The sequence below is a fragment of the Monodon monoceros genome, unplaced genomic scaffold (genome assembly GCF_005190385.1).
Source record: "Monodon monoceros isolate NGI ecotype Baffin Bay Population unplaced genomic scaffold, NGI_Narwhal_1 Super_Scaffold_5, whole genome shotgun sequence".
Taxonomy (NCBI): Eukaryota; Metazoa; Chordata; class Mammalia; order Artiodactyla; family Monodontidae; genus Monodon; species Monodon monoceros.
Genome location: NW_021703782.1, coordinates 58,492,758 through 58,518,745, shown reverse-complemented (window position 1 = coordinate 58,518,745; position 25,988 = coordinate 58,492,758). Strand labels below are relative to the sequence as shown.

General features: G+C 39.6%; 1 protein-coding gene across 3 annotated transcripts; it reads right to left on the bottom strand.

The window, feature by feature from the left end:
• Positions 1-335: 335 nt before the first annotated feature.
• Positions 336-25,988, bottom strand: AK3 (adenylate kinase 3). Of its 3 annotated transcripts, XR_003790810.1 has the most exons (6): positions 25,740-25,988; positions 13,038-13,157; positions 11,684-11,856; positions 10,938-11,056; positions 7,796-7,960; positions 6,940-7,698 (listed from the first exon to the last, which is right to left on the bottom strand). XR_003790810.1 is itself a non-coding variant. In XM_029203050.1 (5 exons), exons 1-5 carry the CDS (start codon positions 25,888-25,890, stop codon positions 1,639-1,641), a joined length of 684 nt encoding a protein of 227 aa, XP_029058883.1. In that variant the 5' UTR covers positions 25,891-25,988; the 3' UTR covers positions 336-1,638. The 3 variants fall into 3 exon arrangements, 2 of the variants coding, with proteins under 2 accessions (XP_029058883.1, XP_029058884.1); XM_029203050.1 differs by lacking the exons at positions 6,940-7,698; positions 7,796-7,960 and adding an exon at positions 336-1,759; XM_029203051.1 differs by having other exon boundaries at positions 6,940-7,960.

Here is a 25,988-nt window from a genome sequence, read left to right as displayed (position 1 = left end):
TCTCCTTCACCTCTCATTGCCCTGCTCTTCCTAACAGGCCACCGTAAGCACGCATCCCGTTGCCCCACTAAGGAATCAAATCATTTTCGTTTTAAAATGGCTGTTCAGATTACATTCACCGGCAGAATTCTTCCCCATTAAGGTAGGATAGCAGTTAACACTAGTAGCTGTCAACTTCTTTGATTAGGAATAAAGAACTCTTCCAAGCAAAATCAATCAGTTTCCTGTTTTTTTTAACATATGTAAATCCTTTTAATTGCTACACCTTTACTAATCATGATTGTTATTTATGTCAAGGGAATTTTCCCCAGGCAAACATGATTGATTTCCTAATGAAAAAGTATGCTTATTTTACGTAGTGCCATGGGTTTTCTCTTATGCTTCTTTCTTTCTTTCTTTCTGTCTCTCTTCTCTTTCTTTCTTTCTCTTTGTTACTCATCAAGGCAGATCATACATTTGGATCAAAAAGAGAAACTGGCAAGTAGATCCTAAAGCACACATTTCTTAACCTGAGTAACACCTGAAAACATAAGAGTTTAATTACATATTCTATTGAAAATTCAACTTTGGTGGTTTTGCAAGAACTTATGCTGTCAATTTCTAACAAATCATATCCCTCAGTACACAACTATTTTCAAAAGAAAATAAGTCATAGAAAAGTATATTTTCCTATATGCTAATTGGTACACTTTTATAGCAAATTGGAGTAAACTGAAAGTATGTTTAACAACAAAATATAGCATATATGGCTACTATAAGTTTGCTAGTGTATAGTGTAAAAAAATAATAGACACCTCAATTAGAGTCAGGAGACCAGAAGGGGGAGCTCTCATGACTTGTGAAGATAGTAGAGCCCAACAGAAGAAGACAGACTCTCCTTTCCTGGCAAGGACTCAGCCAATGAAAAGCCACGGACTCTGTTTACTATAGTCCTCCCAACTTCCTTTACCCTCTATAAAAGCATTCTCCTTCCCTTGCTGTGAGGAGGACTTGCACATGGCTCACCGTGGTTGCAGACCCCAAATTGCAATTATCTGCTGATCTCGAATAAACCCATGTTGCTGGAGAAATACCTGGCAAGTCTATTTGTTTTAGGTCAATAAAAGGCAGCAGTGAATTTGCATTCTGCAACTAATCTGTAAATCCCGTTGCTTTTTTTCTGGAATTCTGTAGACACAGTGTCCCACAAAACTGTGTACCACAGTGCTAGAGATCTCTTTTAGCATCAGTCTACACAAAAGCCTCTGATAAGACACTTTGCACAAATGACATGGAATTTTTTTTTTACTTTTCAAGAAAAATAAGGAAACTTTATCAACCACTCCTCTTCTGAACAAAACTTAGATTATTACCAACTGCTCTTTTAATTATGCTCAGTAATTTTCAAAACTTGAGACATCTCTGATGTTTTTTAATTGTGCATCCATAGAAGATAACTGGATAAAACACAATAGACATTTCAAAAGATGAATCTTCACATCTGACTCATTTGGCACATCCTTAATTTCCAGAATAAAATCAGCAGAAATAAAACACAATTTTCAAAGAATTTATACATGCCAGAGTCTTAGGACAATGAACTTCTAAATGCACAGACAAGGAGCTTCTGCTCATCTTACTAGTTATACGCACTTTTCCTCAAGGAGTAACTGATGCTTTCTGGTTTATTTGTGGAACTTTTGTTTGTAGGAAAGCATATACACATGGCCAGATCTTGTTGGTTTCTGTTCCAGAGAATGTTTCCAACACCCCTTTTTTCCTAAGGATGAAAAACAAACAAAAAAAAGGTCTGACAGCATAAAAAAAGAAAATCACGGGCCAATATCACTGATGAACACAGATGCAAAAATCCTCAACAAAGTATTAACAAACCATATTCAACAGTAAGGATCATAAGCCATGATGAAGTGGGATTTATCCCAGGGATGCAAGTCTGGTTCAATACCTACAAATCAATGTGATACACCACATTAACAAATTGAAGAATAAAAATCATACGATTGTCTCAATAGCTACAGAATAGCTTTGGACAAAATTAAACATCCATTTATGATAAAAACTCTCAACAAAATAGGTATGGAGGGAACATACGTCAATGTAATTAAGGCCATATATGACAAACCTACAGCCAACATCATACTCAATGGTGAAAAGCTGAAAGCATTTCCTCTAAGATCAGAAACAAAACAAGGATGCCCACTCTCACCGTTTTAATTTAACATAGTATTGGAAGTCCTAGCCACAGCAATCCGACAAGGGCGGGGGGGAAACGAATCCAAATTGGAAAGGAAGAACTAAAACTCATTTTGCAGATGATGTGATTCTATATATAGAAAATCCTAAAGATACCACCAAAAAACTGTCAGAGCTAATAAATGAATTCAGTAAAGTTGTAGGATACAAAATTAACATATAGAATTGTTGCATTTTTTTAATATTTAAATTTTATTTTATTCTTTTATACAGCAGGTTCTTATTAGTTATTTTTATACGTATTAGTGTATACATGTCAATCCCAATCTCCCAATTCATCCCACCCCCACCCCCCCCCCCCTCCCCCCCCTTGGTGTCCATACGTTTGTTCTCTACATCTGTGTCTCTATTTCTGCCCTGCAAACTGGTTCACCTGTACCATTTTTCTAGGTTCCATATATATGCATTAATATACGATATTTGTTTTTCTCTTTCTGGCTTACTTCACTCTGTCTAACAGTCTTTAGATCCATCCATCTCTACAAATGACCCAATTTCATTCCTTTTTATGGCTGAGTAATATTCCATTGTATATATGTATCACATCTTCTTTATCCATTCGTCTGTCGATGAGCATTGAGGTTGCTTCTTTGACCTGGCTATTGTAAACAGTGCTGCAATGAACATTGGGGTGCATGTGTCTTTTTGAATTATGGTTTTCTCTGGGTATATGCCCAGTAGTGGGATTGCTGGGTCATATGGTAATTCTGTTTTTAGTTTTTTAAAGAACCTCCATACTGTTCTCCATAGTGGCTGTATCAATTTACATTCCTACCAACAACAGTGCAAGACGGTTCCCTTTTCTCCACACCCTCTCCAGCATTAGTCGTTTGTAGATTTTCTGATGATGCCCATTCTAACTGGTGTGAGGTGATACCTCACTGTAGTTTAGATTTGCACTTCTCTAATAATTAATGATGTTGAGCAGCTTTTCATGTGCTTCTTGGCTATCTGTATCTCTTCTTTGGAGAAATGTCTATTTAGGTCTCTGCCCATTTTTTGATTGGGTTGTTTGTTTTTTTTAATATTGAGCTGCATGAGCTGTTTATATATTTTGGAGATAAATCCTTTGTCCATTGATTTGTTTGCAGATATTTTCTCCCATTCTGAGGGTTGTCTTTTCGTCTTGTTTGTAGTTTCCTTTGCTTTGCAAAAGCTTTTAAGTTTCATTAGGTCCCATTTGTTTATTTTTGTTTTTATTTCCATTACTCTCGGAGGTGAATTAAAAAAATATCTTGCTGTGATTTATGTCAAAGAGTGTTCTTCCTATGTTTTCCTCTAAGAGTTTTATAGTGTCCGGTCTTACATTTAGGTCCCTAATCCATTTTGAGTTTATCTTTGTGTATGGTGTTAGGGAGTGTTCTAATTTCATTCTTTTACATGTAGCTGTCCAGTTTTCCCAGCACCAATTATTGAAGAGACTGTCTTTTCTCCATTGTATATCTTTGCCTCCTCTGTCATACATTAGTTGACTATAGGTGCGTGGGTTTTTCTCTGGGCTTTCTATCCTCTTCCATTGATCTATATTTCTATTTTTGTGCCAGTACCATATTGTGTTGATTACTGTAGCTTTGTAGTATAGTCTGAAGTCAGGGACTCTGATTCCTCCAGCTCTGTTTTTTTCCCTCAAGACTGCTTTGGCTATTCAGGATCTTTTGTGTCTCCATACAAATTTCAAGATTTTTTGTTCTAGTTCTGTAAAAAATGCCACTGGTAATTTGATAGGGATTGCATTGAATCTGTAGATTGCTTTGGGTAGTATGGTCATTTTCACAATATTGATTCTTCCAATCCAAGAACATGGTATATCTCTCCATCTGTTTGTGTCATCTTTGATTTCTTTCATCAGTGTCTTATAGTTTTCTGAGTACAGGTCTTTTACCTCCTTAGGTAGTTTATTCCTAGGTATTTTATTCTTTTTGTTGCAATGGTGAATGGGACTGTTTCCTTAATTTCTCTTTCTGATCTTTCGTTGTTAGTGTATAGGAATGCAAGATATTTCTGTGCATTAATTTTGTATCCTGCAACTTTACCAAATTCATTGATTAGCTCTGGTAGTTTTCTGGTGGCATCTTTAGGATTCTCTATGTATAGTATCATGTCATCTGCAAACAGTGATAGTTCTACTTCTTCTTTTCCAATTTGTATTCCTTTTATTTCTTTTTCTTCTCTGATTGCCGTGGCTAGGACTTCCAAAACTATGTTGAATAATAGTGGTGAGAGTGGACATCCTTGGCTTCTTCCTGATCTTAGTGGAAAGCTTCCAGTTTTTCACCATTGAGAATGATGTTTGCTGCAGGTTTGTCATATATGGCCTTTATTATGTTGAGGTAGGTTTCCTCTATCCCCACTTTCTGGAGAGTTTTTATCATAAATGAGTGTTGAATTTTGTCAAAAGCTCTTTCTGCATCTATTGAGATGATCATATGGTTTTTATTCTTCAATTTGTTAATATGGTGTATCCCATTGATTGATTTGTATATATTGAAGAATCCTTGCATCCCTGGGATAAATCCCACTTGATCATGGTGTATGATCCTTTCAATGTGTTGTTGGATTCTGTTTGCTAGTATTTTGTTGAGGATTTTTGCATCTATATTCATCAGTGATATTGGTCTGTAATTTGCTATTTTTATAGTATCTTTGTCTGATTTTGGTATCAGGGTGATGGTGGCCTCATAGAATGAGTCTGGGAGTGTTCCTGCCTCTGCAATTTTTTGGAAGAGTTTGAGAAGGATGGGTGTTAGCTCTTCTCTAAATGTTTGATAGAATTCACCTATGAAGCCATCTGGTCCTGGACTTTTGTTTGTTGGAAGATTTTTAATCACAGTTTCAATTTCATTACTTGTGATTGGTCTGTTCATATTTTCTATTTCTTCCTGGTTCAGTCTTGAAAAGTTATACCTTTCTAAGAATTTGTCCATTTCTTCCAGGTTGTCCATTTTATTGGCATAGAGTTGCTTGTAATAGTCTCTTATGATGCTCTGTATTTCTGCGGTGTCTATTGTAACTTCTCCTTTTTCATTTCTAATTTTATTGATTTGAGTCCTCTCCCTCTTTTTATAGAATTCTGTTGCATTTTTATACACTGATAAACTATCAGAGAAATTAAGAAAATCCCACTAACAATTGCATTAAAACAAAAACAAAAAACTCTGGGAATAAATCTAACCAAGGAGGTAAAAGAGCTGTACTCAGAAAACTATAAGGCACTGAAGAAGACACAGAAAAATAGAAAGATATACCATGTTCATGGATTGGAACAATATTGTTAAAATGACCATACTACGCAAGGCAATATACAGATTCAGTGTAATCCCTATCAAGATACCAATGTCATTTTTCATAGCACTAGAACAAATAGTTCTAAAATTTGCATGGATACACAAAAGACCCTGAATAGCTGAAACAATCTTGAGGAAGAACAGAGCTGGAGGCATCATGCTCCCTGACTTCAGACTATACTACAAAGCTACAGTAATCAAAACAGTATGATACTAGCACAAAACCATATATATAAATCAATGGAACTGAATAAACAGCCCAGAAATAAACCTGCACTTGTAGGGTCAATTAATCTATGACAAAGGAGGCAAGAATATACAATGGGGAGAAGGCAGCCTCTTCAGTAAATGGTGTTGGAAAAGCTGGAGAGCTACATGGAAAAGAATCAAACTGGATTACTCTCTCACACCATTTACACAAAATCAAGGATTAAAGACTTAAATGTAAGACCTGAAGCCATAATACTCCTAGAAGAAAACAGAGGGAGTATGCTCTTTGAAATCAGTTTTAGCAATATATTTTTTTGGATCTGTCTCCTCAGGCAAGGGAAGCAAAAGCAAAAATAAACAAATGGGGCTACATCAAACTAAAAAGGGTTTGCACAGCCAAGGAAACTATCGACAAAACGAAAAGGCAGCCAGCTGAATGGGAGAAGATACTTGGAAATGATTTATCTGATAAGGGGTTAATTCCAAAATATACAAAGAACTTATACAACTCAACATCAAAAAAATAAACAATCTGATTAAAAAATGGGCAGAGGACCTGAACAGACATTTTTCCAAAGAAGACATACAGATGGCCAACAGCACATGAAAAGATGTTCATCATCACTAATCATCAGGGAAATGCAAATCAAAAGCAAAATGAGATATCATCTCGCACCTATCAAAATGGCTTTTATCAAAAAAACAACAAATAACAAGTGTTGGTGAGGATGTGGATAAAAGGGAACCATCATGCACTGTTGGTGGAAATGGAAATTGGCGCAGCCACTGTGAAAAACAGTATGGAGGTTCCTCAGAAAATTAAAAATAGAACTACAATATGATCCAGCAATTCTACTTTTGGGCATTTATCCAAAGAAAACAAAAACACTAACTCAAAAAGCTATATGCACCTCCATGTTCATTGTAGCATTATTTATAATACCCAAGATATGGAAACAACCTAAGTGTTGGACGAATGCATAAAGAAGATGTAGTATGTATATAAAATGGAATATTATTCAGCCATAAAAAAGAATGAAATCTTGCCATTTGCAAAAACATAGATGCACCTAGAGGGTATTAAGCTAAGTGAAGTAAGTCAGAGAAATATAAATACTGTATGATTTCACTTGTAGAATCTAAAAAACAAACCAAATGAACAAACATAACAAAACAAAAACAGACCCACATACAGAAAATAAATTGCTGGTTGCCAGAGGGGAGGGATACAGGGGAATAAGGGAAATAGGTGTGGGATATTAAGAGGTAGAAACTTCTGGTTATAAAATAAATGTCATGAGGATGCGATATACATCATAGGGAATATAGTCAATAATATTGTAATAACTGTATGGTGACAGTAACTAGACTTATTGTGATCATTTTCTAATAAAAAAATATTGAATCACTATGTTGTACATCTGAAACTAATATAATATTATAAGTCAATTATACTTCAATTTTTAAAAAATGAAAGAAAAAACCCCCACAGGTCTGAGTTTTCCTAATGAGCTTTTCAAAATGATTCTTAAAAGATGATAGTGTAGATTTAAGGGTGTCAGTAAGTATAGGTCTGTGTGATCAAAAGAGAAAGGCACTTGGCTGGGTGTTGGAAAACCTAGATTTTGGTTTCAGTTGTGCGCTCTGGCTAACACAAATGGTCACTTTTAAGATGCACCTATCATTTTTTGAGCATGTGCTAAGTGCTAATAATTCATTTAATCCTCTTTAAAGCTCAAGTTTCCTTATTTTACTGATAAAACTATGTGTTAGGGATGTAAAGCAATAACCCAACTCACCAAAATGGTAGTAGGTTTCCAAACACAGGTCCTGCCAAACACCAGAACATCCTTGGCTTTCTCTGTCTACTTACCCCTTTGCAAGACAGCTTTCTAATACTTGATTATCCTTCCTTCTTTCACTTGGTTTATTTTTTCTCTATGCTCTCCTTCTGCATTTTAGGGAAAAGGGAATTTTAAAACATTGTTTTTATTGTTTCCTATTGGGTTTCTCCATTTCTCCCCAGGCAGATTTGTCTGGCTTGTTACCATGCCAGCAGCCAAAGTCTATTCACTCCAGTTTCCTGAGGGTTCAGTGGTGAAAAGTATCAGAATCCAGGGGCTGCTTTTCAAAACAGATTCCTGCCAGAGATTCTGGCATTCCTCTTATTTACTCTCCTCCTCCAGCTTCTCATATACACACTGGCTTAAAGGCTGCAGAAGAGCAAATGAAGAACTCTGGTTTATTACTTTCTAAAAACAGGATCTGTCATACTTCTGCAACCTTTTCACTAGATTTTAAGATGTTTCACTGGGAACAAAAGCATTCCTTTCTGGATACCTCATAAGATTTGCCAGTTAAGACTATGTTAAATAATTCCCACTGTTTTCTTGGTAAGAAACATCTGCTAAAGCCCTCCTGCTTCTAAATTCACAGACATCTTGTAAAACTTTCAAGAGAACAAGCTTCTTAACTGTTGTAAGCCTCTTGAAGAGCCACCTTAAAGTCAAGCCAATGTCAGAAGTGGGTTAATTACTGAAGGAACAACTATAGGCACCTATTCAGTCCTAAAGCTGTGTACCCTGGACGAACATGTGTCACCTTAATTTCTACGTAATAAAATGGAGCCAGCTTCAGCTATTGTTCCTCTAAAAAGTAAAAGCATCATATCGCTTGTAAACGCAGACTTAATTACACTATCAGATGTCCCACAGCTGAGAAGTTTTAAGAGCAACAATACAACTGTCGGTATTTTAAAATAACAATGCAGACTCTAAGGCTGCTGGAAATACCACTTTTAATTGGTGGTTAAGTCTAGTCCTAGTTTTATGTGCAGGAGCTTAGACGGAAATGCTTTGATTGATGGCAAGAGGTAGCAAAAGCCAGAAGCCGAGAAAGACTAGGGTACCTCCTGAGATAGGGAGCCGGGCCATACACTTCATCTCTACAGTCTTCCCCAAATTCCCTTCCCACATTTTACAGAACTAATCCCTACAGCCACTGTATTTCCACTGCATTCTGTTATTACCTCTGTTAATAGCCTCACAGTGTTGTTATCTGCTCAGCAACAATGTGTTCTCCCTTCTTCTGGTTACTTTTGAACGAATAACAAACGCCTTTTAGGGAAACAACCTTTTCACCAAACTCAGTCTGTGAGATTCAGATGGTACTGTCCCTACTTCCCAGACTCAAGTATGGACATGATCAGAGCTAGTTAGTACTAATTCCAGGACTTTTGCAGGCAAAGAGGCTCTCTTTTCTGCTGGAGTAAACTGGTAGGAGGTGAGCTGGAATGTTGAGGGGCTCACACAGGGAGAGCCCACCTGAGATTGAAGCCAACATAAGGAAGTGGAGTGACTAAGGCCTGATGACACTGTTTGAACACCTGGACCCAAACTATCTACCTTTGGACCCTTTAGTTACATGACCAATAAATTTCCCTTTTGCTTAAGCTAGGGTGAATTAGGTCTCTGATTCACATAAGCACGTATCACATTGTATGATGAATATTGTTTACCCAGCACTTAGCCTCATAAAGAAGGTGAGTTTCTTTGGGGCTGGCAGGGACTGGGTCTAATTACGTGTGTGGACCAGGGGCCTAGCTAGCACAGTGTCAACCGAGTAAATTATAATCGTTACCACTGAGTGATTTAACAGTGCCAGGACTGCTGTAAGTCTTTACAGGGGCTCTCTCACTTCACTCCCTTAACAACCCTATAAAGTGGGTACTATTTAATACTGCTCTGATTTTACAAGTGAAGAATTTGTGGCACAGAAGTTGAAACACCTTGCCCAGGGCCACACAGCTGGTAATCTGCAGAGCCAGGCTCTTTATATAATCAATCACAAAATTATAGTAACAGCTACTCCCTTGTAATTTCACCCTCCAGAAATAACTATTAAAATAATTTGGAGACTACTGCTTCAGAATTCACTGCATAGTTACCCCATTACAACAACAATAATAATAGCTAATAATCATATAGTGCTTAATGTGTGTCAGACACAATTCTAAGAGTTACACATATTAACTCCATCTTTCAACCCTTTAGTCTCATCCCCCTTTTACAGTGGAGAAAACAGAGGTTAAACAAGAGGTTAAGGTCAAGTTAATAAATGGTGAGCTGGGATTTGAACTTAGGCACTCTGGCTCCAGAGTCTGCGCTTTAACCACAGCACTGTCCTGTCCTAATGCTGAGTCATTTTTCAGTAAGTGAATGAATGAAAGGAAAGTGAATGTAATCAATCCTCTGTTAGGAGAGGGGAAGGCTGAGTAAAGAAACGGAATTATTTCTTAGCCTGAGTCAATTATTAATTCAGTAGAGTTCCCATATTTGTGGTGGGATATGACTTCCCTTAAGAGTTAACAAAACTATGTTTGAATATAAACTTCTAAAGACTGTTTGGCAAATAAATGATCTGAGGATTATGTCATTTGAGAGTCTTCTGTGCTGTAGTGTCCTCTATTGTCACAGGGAGTGGGCACCATTAGGTTTGCCTCCCCGGCATTCATTCCAGCCCTCCCTCCACTAGACAACAGAGTTTGGGTGAGACTGACCCACTCCCTGCTCTGGGTGTGGACCAATGAGTGTAATCTCTCCCATCCCAGTGACTGGTTCAGGAATGGGCAGTAACCTAGGCCTAGAAAACAAAGCATTCCCTGACCACAGTGGCTGTTCAAGTTGGTTCAATCTAAGGCTTTTGTTCACTGTGGGGAAGGCGACCCCTCAGCCTTTCATAAAGAGAATGCTGTGGCTGTTCCTGGCAACCATGTATAACTATGCAGGAAGCCCAAAGACAGAGCCAATACAAAACAGAGAGAAGAGCAAAATTCTGATCAAACCTAGGGGCAAATGAAGCCCAAACTACCTTCTGGCCTTCTCTGTTACACAAGCAAATACATTTCCTTTATTTATTTTTATTTTTTTTTTGCTAACAGTCTATTTTATTGATTTCCACAGCTATTACAATGAAAGCAAATGAAAGCAAAAAGCTTTCTTTTAAGCTTAAGCTTTTGTTTTGATAGACAATTTATCAAAGTATACAACATTTTAACATTTCCTTTATTATTTAAACCAATTTGAGTTGGATCTTCTGGTATTTTAGCATTTTGGCTATAAAGCATGGATAATCAGAAAATGATTTAGTGATTCATCATACAAGAGAAGTTGTGAAAAGTGACCAACTCACCGGTAGTATTCCAGGACGGGCTCTGTTTGGGCTTCGTAAGCCTTCAGTCTCTTGACAACCGTCTCTGGTCTATCATCCTCACGCTGAATGAGAGGCTCCCCAGTCAGATCATCAATGCCCTAAATGGGAGTTAGAAGATGCTGGCATTAAATATCATATTTTTGAAGGATATTTTTATAGGTAGTTAACTGATTTTTAAACAGACATCTATGCAAGCAGCAAACAAAAATGTGTTTTTAAATAAATGGAATCAAATCCAAATCCAGGTCATTGCGACACAGAGCCATGAGACCCCACGATCATTTCCACAGTGTCAATCACCTTCTCTTTAGAGCAAAAGGTTTTCTAAGCAGCCTCTAGATAATTTTATATTATATATTATATTATATATATTACATTAAAAACATACATATACAAAAAGATTCAGCTACAGACTGGGAATCTCAACTGCAAGCCCTAAATAACCCAAGGTGTCATTAATCCCTACTGCCCCAATTTCTAACACACTCCCTGACACAGAGTAGGAAATCAATACATGCTTTTGAAGGAATAACCCCCATTGCTCCTGGGGATGCCTTTACTACCAAGCTGACTGGACTAGACGATTTGACTACACCAAGTAACCTGAGAACATGCCCTCAGGAGTTCTGGTCATCCAAGGGTATCCAAGGTCACCTGTGAGTGCAAGAGGACTGGAGACAGTTGGCTACGCTGAAGGCCAAGTCAGTTCCCCCCTAAATACTCACTATGGTTTTGGGAGGGTTGAATTCGATGTTGTAGACACGGCCACTGCCTGGATGGATCCAGCGAGCAGTGAGGCGTTGCTTGATGACCTCAAAGGGCACGTTCAGATTAATCACTGTGTCTATCTGATAAGCTCTATCCAGGGCTTCTGCCTGTGGAAGTGTCCTTGGAAAACCTTTACAAAGTAAATTAAAAATCAACAAAGGGGGCTTCCCTGGTGGTGCAGTGGTTGAGAGTCCGCCTGCTGATGCAGGGGACAGGGGTTCATGCCCCGGTCCGGGAAGATCCCACATGCCGCGGAGCGGCTGGTCCCGTGAGCCATGGCCGCTGAGCCTGCGCATCCGGAGCCTGTGCTCCGCAAGGGAGAGGCCACAACAGTGAGAGGCCCGCATACCGCAAAAAAAAAAAAAAAAAAGGGAACAAAGGAAGAAAGAGCCATGGGGAGAAAGGGGAGAAGGAAGAAAATTAGTTAATATTGAGCAATGTGAACAAAAGCAATAACACCAGGAAGGCGGATGACAACCTTTTTGTAGTTGTAGGGCAGCCGTGATAGTTAATTTTATGTGTCAACTTGTCCAGACCACAGGTTGCTCAGATATTTGGTCAAACAGTATTTTGGGTGTGTCTGTGAGGGTGTCTTTTGGGGTGAGATTAACACTTAAATCAGTTGACTGAGTAAAGCAGATTGTTATCCCTAATGTGGATACGCCTGGATAGAATAAAGTTGCTGGCCTCCCCAGAAGATAAAGGGGAATTCCTCCTGCCTGACTGCCTTGCAATTGGGACATGGCTTTTTCCTGCCTCTGAAATCAAACTCAAACATCACCTCTTCCTGGGTCTCATCTGCCTTCAGACTGAAACTACACCATCACACCACCGGCTCTCCTGGGTCTCCAGGTTCCTGACTCACTTTGAAGATCTTAGGACTTGCCCACCTCCATAACTGTGTAAGCAAATTCCTTATAATAAACACCTCTCTCTAGAAACTAAACATCAACATATCCTCAAGGATCCCGCCACACCTCTGGCTGGGGAATGTTTACAGCTGATTGTAAGTTACTCTCCAGCCTTCCTTCTTCCTTTTGTGATCCTCCCTTATCCTAAATATTCTCAAAAAGCGGGGAAGGAACAAAAAGTCATATCTGAAGGAGCTTAGAAATCATGCAGTCCATTTCCCTCTTTGCATTTAAAAAAAAGCAGGCCAGAGAACATGACTGGCCCCCAAGGCCCCAGGGTGGGGAGTGGCAGCACTCAGGCCCCCTGCCCACCATCCATGTCTGTAGCGCATGAAATCCTCACTCTCCTGTCTGCACGCATCCTTTTGGGCAGCTGAAATATTCTCAATATTCCACTTACCATCCAATAGCCAGCTATATTGGGTGAGATTTTTCAGCTCATGAAGGACCAACCGAGTCATGACATCGTCTGGGATGAGCTTCCCTTGGTCAATGAAAGTCTTGGCTAACACACCAATTTCTATAGCAGAGGCAGGAAAAAATAAAAGTCAGCAAGTGCATCTATTCTACCCTATTCTAGTCCTCTAGGAAATTGGTTACCTAAAGACGCCCCCTGGATAACACACTCATTTGAAAATGTGCATCATCAACTTTTGTGATAAAAACAGAGATTACAAAATAATCTACACCTATTTCAAAATCTCCATTACATAAAAATAATGGAAAGCTAAAAACCAATATGTTAGCAGTAGTCATCTCTGTTAGAATTGTTATCTTTTCTTTTTTTTAACATATTTTCACTTTTCTGTGATTTTCTATGGGAAAAAATATATATACTAACTGAAATTATTTTCTTTTTAAATAAGAAACTGAAATAGTCATTATTTTTAAGTGGCTCAGTTTAAGTGCCAGCAATCATGTTACTATAGAGATTTTTCTAATCCTCTAAGAGATGCTGCTGTCACAATTCAGTTTTTGACCAGATCAGCACTGTGATCATGTTATATTTTTATTAATGAAATACATGAAAAGAATTTATGAACAACTTTTATATATTACCTAGAATTGTATGTCATTCTTACACAACAGTATTTTCATTTCCTCATCATCTCTTACCAAACTATTTACACACATTCAGAATTTTTCATGCCACTATAAAAACCTGTGTACTGGGCTTCCCTGGTGGCGCAGTGGTTGAGAGTCCGCCTGCCGATGCAGGGGACACGGGTTCGTGCTCCGGTCTGGGAAGATCCCACATGCCACAGAGCGGTTGGGCCCGTGAGCCATGGCCGCTGAGCCTGCGCGTCCAGAGCCTGTGCTCCGCAACAGGAGAGGCCACAACAGTGAGAGGCCCGCGTACCAACAAAGAAAAAAACAAAAAAACCTGTGTACTTATAGTTTTGTGCTCTTTTTTCACTTAGCATCATTTTGTAAATATTTTTCAGTGATTTTATATAGTCATTTCGTCATTTTTGGTAACTAATACTCCATCAGTATATATCTATGTTTGATAAAAATATACTCTTTCGGACTTCCCTGGTGGCACAGTGGTTAAGAATCCGCCTGCCAATGCAAGGGACACGGGTTCGAGCCCTGGTCTGGGAAGATCCCACATGCCACAGAGCAACTAAGCTCGTGCGCCACAACTACTGAGCCTGCGCACTAGAGCCCGCGAGCCACAACTACTGAAGCCTGCGTGCCGCAACTACTGAAACCTGCACAACCTAGAGCCCGTGCTCCGCAACAACAGAAGCCACCACAATGAGAAGCATGAGCACAGCAACGAAGAGTAGCCCCTGTTCGCCACAACTAGAGAAGGCCCACGTGCAGCAATGAAGACCCAATGCAGCCAAAAAAAAAAGTCTACATCAAAAAAAAAAAACTCTAAAAAAAAAAATTAAAAAATATATAGTCTATCATGGCAATATATACTGATTTTTCCCTACCACTTCTGCTTTTAAAGATCTTAACACTCTTTTTTTTTCTTTTTTTTTGGGGGGGGGCTTCTGAGTTATTTCTGATGGATAAATTCTCAGGATTCAGAGATTAAACAGTAAAAGTTTATGACTGTTTTCATGGATACCAAGGGGGGAGAGGGGGTGGGATGAATTGGGAGATTGGGACTGACATATATACACTACTATGTATAAAATAGATAACTAATGAGAACCTACTGTATAGCACAGGGAACTCTACTCAGTGCTCTGTGGTGACCTAAATGGGAAGGAAATCCAAAAAAGAGGAGATATATGTATACATATAACTGATTCACTTTGCTGTATAGCAGAAACTAACACAACGTTGTGAAGCAACCATAGTCCAATAAAAACTTTTTTTTAAAGTTTATGACTGTTTTCATAATTCTTGGTATGGACTGACATACTGACTTCAGAACATATCCTAAATTGTCAAATTCATGAAACTTTAGATTTCTAACTAAACACATTAACTACATGGAAATTGGCTGCCGTTTGACAGGTGTACTGCTTGGGTTTATAAACAGCATCTGGAAGAGGCCCTGGGTTCTGAGAGCGCCCAGGACTCTCTAAAATACCCTCTTGGAAAGGTCCACATACTTAATATGTGTGCACCTCTCTGTTGTCAGGGTTTTGACCACTGCTCTGGGGGAACACAGAGCTCAAACTCAGTATTGAGGAAAATCATAATTCTCCAAGGCTGAGTCCCTAAAACTAGTATTGGTCCCTCCCCTCCCCTCTCACTCTTCAGGCCAAGCCCTCAACTAATGGCAACAAATGGATTGAGATGATTGGATTAACTAATAAAGTACCTAATTTTATATTAAGTATAAGAATAGCCTTAAAAAAAGATGATCTGTTCTTGCCATTTCAACACTGTACCAGAGACTGTAGCCAGGGCAATGAGTCCAGAAAAAGAACAAAAGGCATCCAGAAAGGAAGAAGTAAAATTATCTCTATTTCCAGGTGACATGATCTTGTATTTAGAAAATCCTAAGGAATCTACTAAAAAACTATTAGAACTAATAAATGACTTCAGCAAAGTTTCAAGGTACAAGATCAAAAGTATACAAAAATGAACAATATGAAAATGAAATTAAGAAAATTCCATTTACAATTGTATCAAAAAGAATAAAAAACTTAGCAATATACTCTTTTAAAAAAACACAAAACTGGTAATCTGAAAACCACAACATTGTTGAAAGAGATTAAAGAAGACCTAACTAAATGGAAAGATAGCTTATATTCGTGGATTAGAAAAGTTAGTATTAAGATGGCAAGACTCCTTGAAAATGATCTACAGATTCAATGCAATCCTATCAAAATCCCAGCTGGTGTCTTTGTAGAAACTGACAAAATGACTCTAAAATTCATATGGAAATGCAAGGTATCCAGAATAGCTGAAAACAATCTTGAAAAAGAAGAACTAAGTTGGAGGACATGCACTTCGGATTTCAAAAGACTGTTTGTACTGGCATAAGGATAGGCATAATGTTGCTATGAATATTCATATATAAGTTTTTGTGTGAACACATGGAACAGAAATGAGAGCCGAGAAATAACCCCTCACATTTACGGTCAGTTGATTTTCAACAAGGATACCAAGCCAATTCAATGGGGGAAGAAATAGTCTTCTCAACAAGTGGTGCTGGGAAAACTGAATATCCATACACAAAAGAACAGGTTAGGTTAGGTGGGCCTCTATCTAACACCATATTAAAAAATTAACTCAATATGTATATCACAGACCTAAATATAAGAGCTAAAACTACAAAACTCTTAAGTGGACTTCATTAAAATTTAAAACTGTTATGCTTCAAAGAACACCATCACCAAAGTGAAAATCCAATCCACTGAATGTGAGAACGTTCCTGTAAATCATATACCTAATAAGGAACTTTTATCTAGACTATCTAAAGAATTCTTACGACTCAGCATTTAAAAAGGAAATCCATTTTTTTAAACGGGCAAAGGATCTGAATACAAAAAAAACAGATATATGAATGGCCAATAAGCACATGGAAAGATGCTCAACATCATTAGTCATTAGGGAAATAACAAATGGAAACCACAATGAGATATCACTTCACACTCACCAGGATGGCTGTAATCAAAAAGACATAACAACAAAAAAAAAAGACAAATGTTGGCAAGAATGTTGAGAAATTGAAACCCTCATATATTGCTTGTGGGATTATAAATGGTATAGGCAATTTGGAAAACAGTGTGGCAGTTTTTCAAAGGTTTAAACAGAGTTACTACATGACGCAGCAATTCAGCTCAGGTATATTTTTCCAAGAGAAATAAAAATGTAAGTTCACACGAAAACTTGTATGTGAATGTTCACAGCAACGTTATTCACAATAGCCAAAAAGCGAAAACAACCCAAATCTTCATCAAATGACGCGTGGGTAAATAAAATGTGGAATATCCATACAAAATTATATTGTTTAGCCATAAAAAGAAGTGAAGTACTGATACATGTTGCAAAGTGTATGAACTTTTTTTTTTTTTTTGGCTGCGTTGAGTCCTTGTTGCTGTGCGCGGGCTTTCTCCAGTAGCGGCAAGCGGGGACTAATCTTCATTGTGGTGTGTGGGCTTCTCATTGCTGTGGCTTCCTTTGTTGTGGAGCACAGGCTCTAGGCACGCGGGTCAAGTAGTTGTGGCACACAGGCTCAGTAGTTGTGGCACATGGGCTTTGTTGCTCCACAGCATGTGGGATCTTCCTGGACCAGGGCTCGAACCCGTGTCCCCTGCATTGGCAGGTGGATTCTGCACCACCCGGGAAGTCCCAAAGTGTATGAACTTTGAAAACATGATAAGTGGAAAAAGCCAGATACAAAAAACCACGTATTACATCACACCATTTATATGAAATGCTCAGAGTAGGCAAATCTAGAGAGACAGAAGGAAGATCAGTGGTTGTCCAGGGCTGGGAGCATTGGGGGAAAATGGAGAGTGACTACTAATGGGAATAGGGTGTCTTTTTGGGGTGATAAAAATGTTTTAAAATTGATTGTGGTGATGGTTGCACAACTCTGAATGTAATTGAAAAAAAAACACTGATTCATAGTTTAAGAGGGTTAATTTTATGTAATGTGAATTATATCTCAATAAAGATGTTTTTTTAGAAAAAGTAGGACTTCCCTGGTGGCACAGTGGTTAAGAATCCGCCTGCCAATGCAAGGGACACAAGTTCAAACCCTGGTCCGGAAAGATCCCACATGCCGTGGAGCAACTAAGCCCACACACCACAACTACTGAAGCCTGCATGCTCTGGGGCCCGCATGCCACAACTACTGAGCTTGCATGCTGCAACTACTGAAGCCCGCACACCTAGAGCCCATGCTCCACAACTGGACAAGCCACTGCAATGAGAAGCCCACGCACCGCAACAAAGAGTAGCCCCCACTCGCCACAACTAGAGAAAGCCCGCACACAGCAACAAAGACCCAACACAGCCAAAAAAAAAAAAAATTAAAGATGAAAAATACCTGGTAAGCAAAACAAAACAACAAAAAAAAGCCACTCATAAAACCAACATTACTCAGGAATAATTATCATCAAAACTGGTAATATAGGGCTTCACTGGTGGCACAGTGGTTGAGAGTCCGCCTGCCAATGCAGGGGATGCGAGTTCATGCCCCGGTCCAGGAGGATCCCGCATGCCGCGGAGCGGCTGGGCCCATGGGCCATGGCCGCTGGGCCTGCGCGTCCGGAGGCTGTGCTCCGCAACGGGAGAGGCCACAACACTGAGAGGCCCGCGTACCACAAAAAAAAAACAAAAAACCTGATAATATAAAAACCTCGAAATATTTTGTTTTATGAGTAGATAGTCCCATGCACAGTCTAATAATCATTTTCATATCACTAACAACTTTCTATATCACTAAACACAATAGTTATCAAAATCTGAAGCCTGTAATGCTTCCATTTAAAAGAAAAATAAAAATGATTTAACTCTCTACGTCATAGTCTAAGCAGTTTGTTTATTACATTTCAAGTTTTTACTCCCTCTTAAAATTACACAAGGACTTTTGTTCAGCATATTCTTTGGACTAAAGTAAATTTTTATTCCCTTGATTGCGTATAATTTAATGTTGTATCTAAATAGACTCCACATTAAAAAAAAATTTCCTTTTTTATTCAAAAAGTTAACAAATTTGGGAGCTTCCACACCTACAAAACACAAAAAGCTAGTTTAAAAGTAAATCATTCAAAATAAACTGATTTTCTATAAAGTTATTCACAAATAAAAACAGAAAAGGAAGCTTAAAAGGGAATAGGAAGGGTTAAAACCAGCTTTTGATTTTAAGGATAATAATCAGAAATTCTAAAACACAGAAACATTAATACAAAAAAACCATTTTTAATTCTATATCTCCTTTTAACATCTGGTCATTCTTATAAGACTACTCAAACCAACCACACCTCATATCCGAACTAACTGGAAACAACTTATTGTTTGAGCAGCTATGAAGTACAAAAGAGGGCCTGACCAACCTGTAAATACAGTTCTCTTTTATATATGCCAAGAGAAAGGGCTATAGAGAATTAATCTAGTTCCTGCCAAAAGTGCTTTTAGCGCTTCCCTGGTGGTGCGGTGGTTGGGAGTCCGCCTGCCGATGCAGGGGGTGTGGGTTCGTGCCCTGGTCCCGGAGGATCCCACGTGCCGCGGAGCAGCTGGGCCCGTGAGCCATGGCCGCTGGGCCTGCGCTCCGCAGCGGGAGGGGCCGCGGCGGTGAGGGGCCCGCGTACCGCAAAAAAAAAAAAAAAAAGTGCTTTTAGCATTGTTATATTATAATGTACATAAAACTTTACTTTAAAAACATGTTGAAATAAAACTAGGAAAACAACAGGAATGAGTCAAATGATAGCTTTACACCCAATCACGGGCTTAAAAAAAAAAAAAACTTTCTCAAATAATAAAGACTGAGTCAACATAGTGGTTACCTCTGGGGGGGCAGGAAGGAAATGTGATGGGTAGGCACATATGGGGACCCCAAAAGTACTGGTTTTCTGTTTGATGGTGGGTAAATGGGTGTTCATTTTACTCTTCTTCTAACCATCAAAGAAATTATAATACTTTCATGCATGGGATATTTCACAAGAATTATACTGAAAATCAAAACATCCCTTGACCCTGGTCCTCTCTGCAACCATCACTCAATCTGACTCCTCTTCAGTGAAGCACCTAGAAAGAATTCCCATTCCAGGTCTATATTCCTCCCCTTCCCACTGTGCTTCAGGATAGAATGTCAACTCAAGAACTGTATAAAGGTCCAAGTGGGTCTGGCCTCATCTTATCTCTCCCCCACCTACCTCCCCACCATTTCTACCCAACCATCAAACTATGGCCCCAGCAAGGAGCTCCACATACTCTGGGTCCTCCTAGCCTTTGCACACGCCTCTTTCTCCTCTCTGTTGCCTGATAAGCTCTCACTCATCTTTCAAGATACATCTTAAAGGGTCCTTCATGATGAGGTGTCCCTCAACCTCCGAGGCAACCAAAAGTTCCTCCTCTGGACTTCCATAATGTCACAGACTTATCTCTGTTTCAGCACTTATCACACTGCTGAAACTACCTGTTTACATGTTGGTATGGACTGCATTGTGTCCCTTAAAATCCAGATGTTGAAGCCCTGACCCCCCAATGTGGCTGTATTTAGAAATGGGGCCTTTAAGGAGGTAATTAAGGTTAAATGAGGTCATAAAGGGGAACTTTAATTTAATGTGACTGGTGTCCTTACAAGAAGAGGAAGAGGAAAGACCACATGAGGACCCAGTGAGAAGGTGGCCATTTGCAAGCCAGGAAGAAAGGCTACACCAGAAACCAACCCTGCTGTCACTTTGATCTTGGACTTCTAGCCTCCAGAACTATGAGAAAATAAATTTCTATTGTTTAAGTCACCCAGTCTGTGCTATTCTGTTATGGCAGCCTGAGTAGACTTATGGCCATCGGCCTGCTCATGTTCCAACTGTGAGCACCTGCAGTGAAATATATTTGTCTCTGTATCTCCAGTACCCAGCACACATTGGGTGCTTGACAAATCCACGGATGGATGAATGAATGGATAGCTAGAGAGATGAGCTGCCTGGATTATCCTTGATTCTTTTTTCCCCCCAATAAATAAATACATATTTATTTATTTAGTTAGTTTTGGCTGCATTGGGTCTCTGCTGCTGCGCATGGGCTTTCTCTAGTTGTGGCGAGCAGGGGCTACTCTTTGTTGCAGTGTGTGAGCTTCTCATTGCGGTGGCTTCTCCTGTTGCAGAGCATGGGCTCTAGGCTCGTGGGCTTCAGTAGTTGTGGCTTGTGGGCTCTAGAGCGCAAGCTCAGTAGTTGCGGCACACAGGCTTAGTTGCTCCGCGGCATGTGGGATCTTCCTGGACCAGGGCTTGAACCCATGTCCCCTGCATTGGCAGGCTGATTCTTAACCACTTAACCAGGGAAGTCCCTATCCTGGATTCTACCCATGGAATTTTAGAAAGGCCTAACTTACCTTGTTAGAAAAAAAGAAATGGAGCAATCCTCACAGAAAGCAATATTGTTAAAGGTAGAAAACTGTACTTACAGTTTACTATCACTTGTGTAAAAAAGAAAAAAAGAACAGAGGGAAGAATAGGTAAACTCTGGGTTGTATGTGCATGAAATAGCTCTGAAAGGATCTTTTCACTAAATGTCCTTTTAAATTTTTTGGAACTCAAAACCATGTAAATGTATTGCCTATTTTCAATACAAATCAAAATTTTTGCCATTACAAAAATAATTTGCTCTGTCAATATCATTCTAATTAGGCACATCTATGCTGCCTGTGTGTACATAATAGAAGTTTTGTTAGACATACAGAAACTTGGGAGCTGACAGAGGCTTTGAGGATTACCTACTGAGTTCAACTTCCCCAACTTACAAATGAGAACAAATGAGATCCAAAAGGGGTAGCCATCTAGTCCAGGATTATGTCTTTGAGAAGCACTAAGCTGCAGTGCAGTTTCTCAAACTTTGGGCAATCACATGGCAACCTTACAATTTCTGCCATAGCTGAACTATTATTTACTGTATAATTTTCTTTAAAGTGACTCAGCTTTTTAATTTTTTTTAAAAATTAATTAATTATTTATTTATTGGCTGCGTTGGGTTTTCATTGCTGTGTGCAGGCTTTCTCTAGTTGCTAAAAGTGGGGGCCACTCTTTGTTGCGGTGTATGGGCTTCTCATTGCGGTGGCTTCTCTTGTTGCGGAGCGCGGGCTCTAGGCACGTGGGCTTCAGTAGTTGAATCACATGGGCTCAGTAGTTGTGGCTCACGGGCTCTTGAGTGCAAGCTCAGTATTGTGGCACACAGGCTGAGGTGCTCCGCAGCATGTGGGATCTTCCCGGACCAGGGATATCGAACCTGTGTTCCCTGCATTGGCAGGCAGATTCTTAACCACTGGGCCATCAGGGAAGTCCAGCTTTTTAATTTAATAAGCTATAATGTTCACAAAATTAAAGGGTTGGTGTGCTAGTTATCATTTTTCAAATACACTTTGAAATAAAAAATTTTATTGATTTTTTATTTGCATTTAATTTTTGAGAAAAATTTTTGAGAAATGTTTTTGTCTACCTAAAATTATCTCATGAACCTCAAGTTTGGAAATGTTGCATAATGGAGAGAGTAATTTAATTGGCATACAAGGAGACCTGGGTGTCCACTTTTGTCTCCCACCGACTGGTTTTTATTATTGAGCAAGTTCTTTAGCCTCTCCTGAACTCGGTTTCCTCATCTCTAAATGAGAGGGCTGGACTAATGACAAAGGGGCAGACTCAAGTTTCCTGACTGCAGGGTTCAGTGGTGGTCTACAGTTACTCCAGGATTGCTACAGTCAACAGGTTCCCACATATTTCCAGTGTCTTTATCACATCTGCTGGGATGATTTTAAACTTTAGCTATAAAATACAGCCATGGGTTATATAATACAGCATCATCATGAAATGGTGGTTGGAAAGTAAATTGGCACCATCCTTCCTTAGCATATCTGATGGTACTGTATTTATAGAAATTCATCACTAGGGAATTTATTTGAAGCAAATAAGTAGAGATGCTGCCAAATGTTCATGTACAAGGATAATCATAACAGTATTAATTATAACAAAGAATGGTTAACCACATAAGTGTATAATAATAGGAAAATGTTTCAATTAACAATTGTGCAATCTTGATGAAACTAAAAGACTGCTTAGTGATGTGTGAACATGCTCACATAAGTGTAAGAAAAGGTATCTAAGCAATCATTTAGACTACAAGTCTGCAAAGACATACAAATGCAACAGAGAAAAAAAGAGAGGGACTTCCCTGGTGGTCCAATGGTAAATCTGCCTTCCAATGCAGGGGATACCGGTTCAATTCCAGTCAGGGAAATAAGATACCACGTGCCACGGGGGCAACTAAGCCTGCACACCACAACTACTGAGCTCGCGTGCCCTAGAGCCTGCGCACCGCAACTAGAGAAGAGAAAACCCGCACGCCACAACTAGACAGAAGTCCGCGCACCACAAGGAAGAGCCTGTGCTGCAACGAAAGATCCTGCATGCCTCAACGAAGATCCAGTGTGCCGCAACTAAGACCCAACACAGACAAAAATAATAAATAACATAAATAAATATACATTTAAAAAAACAAAAAAAAGAAACAAAAAGGAGAAAGAAAAAGAAGAAAAAGCACCAAAGGGTTAATTATAATTGTCTCTGGGTGGTAGAACTATACAGGACTTCAATTTTCTTTTTTATACTCCCATGAAGTGTTTTCCTTCCTTTATAGTAAATATACTTTACTGTTGGTATCAAAAAACATTAAGCAGTATTTTTTAAATAAAAGGTTACACCTCTCCTTTGGCTCTGATCCTGGGGGAAATATCCAATCCATTCACAAATATTTTTTGAGAATATATTCTTAGTCCTGAGATACAGAACATCTGTAATAACAATCTCATGACACCTCCCTCAACTCCATTTTCTGTTTTCTTTGTTAAAGAATTGCCTGTAGAGACTCCAGAAAGAGCAGGCGTCTAAGGCAGGCTGCACATCTTTCCCAGTGATCCTCTCCTCCCTCCCTCTAGCCTCTCTTTTCATGTTGTGGAGTCAGAAAGAGGATGGCGGGCTTGTCATGGGATGTTAAGGATAAATAAAGAGGGCTGTTTCTTAATTTAAAATAAAAGTTTACTTAATTTGCTTTAAATTTAATTTTTTTCAATGTTTTGTGTTTTCCCAAGTTAACATAGCTTTAACTCTTCACTGAAGGTGTTCTCTAACACTCAATTATGCCTCACTGCTGAGTTATTTTTCAAGGAATCGCTTAAGTATTCTTTACTCCTTCCCACTTTGAATAACCTTGCCCCAAGAAGGTGCAGTACCGGGGATTGTTTATTGTTACCTAATGCAATCTGTTGCATCAAGAACACTACGAAGTGAGCCAAACAGTTTAACCTTCTGAAGTTTAATACTTTATGATTTTTTTAAAGATCAATGTTAGGAGAAAAATAAAAGTAGTAATTCACCAGATTAGGTGATAAACCAAAGAACTCCACAAGACAAGCTAAAAACAGTTTTTTCATTTGAATGTCAGTATTCTGAAACAAACAAAAAAACCCCACCTAGAAATAACCTATATAACCCATCAATAGGGGATCGGTTAAATAAACCATGGCAGATCCAGCAAATAGATACCTATACAAATGTTAAATAATGAAATGGATTTCTGTGTTTTCGTGTGGAAAAATATCCTAGATATAGTGAAAACACACTGGTGCAGAACACATATTTAGTAGGATTACATATTGCATAAAACATGGGATATACATATGCCCTGTATGTGCTTATACACAAATACAGATTTCTAAAAGCAAGCACATAACACTGCTCCCCTCTGAAGAATGAGACTGAGGCAGGGAATGAGAGAGAGTTTTACTTTTAATATTATGTACTTCCATACTGTTTCCAATCCTTTTTTACCTTGTGCAAGGAGTTAGTCCTAATTTTTAAAAGGAGCTTCAAAATGACTTTGTTTTGGAAAGTAAAGGTCAACACTTTTGAGAGAGAAAAAAAAAAAACTCACCTTGCTGTTACTTTTGGAAAACAGCTTTCTTAAGATATAATTTACATAAAATCCACCCATTGTAAAGTGTACAGTTTGTTGACTCGATTTCGTGCTGAGTTGCAAGAATTTTTTTGGCATGAGAAACAAAACAATCTTTCAGATAACCATGCACAAGAACAGCTTTCGTGTCTAAAGATCTAAGCCAATTTTGTGACAGCAAGGAGGGTAAATAATATTGGCCTTCAGATTATGGGGGAAAGGTCAAAACCAGAAAATTCCATAGCGTTTAACAAACAAACAAAAAGTTAAAAAAGAAAGCGCTGGGCTTCCCTGGTGGCGCAGTGGTTAAGAATCCACCTACCAATGGAGGGGGCAGGGGTTCAAGTCCTGGTCCGGGAAGACCCCACATCCCGCAGAGCAACTAAGCCTGTGCGCCACAACTACTGAGCCTGCGCTCTAGAGCCCACTCGCCACAACTACTGAGCCCACACGCTGCAACTACTGAAGCTCGCTCACCTAGAGCCGGTGCTCCACAAGAGAAGCCACTGCAATGAGGAGCCCGAGCACCGCAACAAAGAGTAGTCCAGCTCCCCACAACTAGAGAAAACCAGTGCGCAGCAACGAAGACCCAACAGAGCCAAAAATAAATAAATTTATAAAACAAAAAAGAAAAGAAAGAGAGCTCTAACAGTTCTCCAAGCGCAAGGGCTGACAGAGAATAAGCCACACACTGATCACGGACCCTTAGGAGCAGCTGCGACTGGGGCTGGACATACCTCTCAAAGCCATGTGGTTTTCTTTAATCTTTGAGCTTCGAATGTGTCCTAATTTCCTAGTGCGTTCCCTCAATAACCCACCTGAGGCCAAAGGTTTCGGGGAACAGTATCTCAGCAGCTCGAGGACTTCCCCACCCCCACCCCCCGGGCGGCAATTGGGAGATGCTGCGCCCACACCCCTGGACCCGCATTCCTGGGACCCACTTCCCGAGCCCCGGTCCCTCCGCCCACAAATCCCCACCGGGACGACAGCGCACCCCTCCCGCCCGGGCTCCCACCTGTGCCCCGAAGCATATTGTCTCGGAGCAGGTCCCCGCTGGAGAGGTGCTTCAGCTCGAAGTGTCTGGTGATGCGCGAGGACACGGTGCCCTTGCCGGAGCCCGGCGCCCCCATGATAGCTGCGCGCACTAGCCGCGCAGACGCCCCCATGGCCGCCGAGAGAGGCCGGGGCCGGCCGGCTGGCAGCGCTGCAAGAAAGCTACGGCCTCCGCGCCCAGGCGCTCCCGGAAGTGAGGCGACAGCCTCCG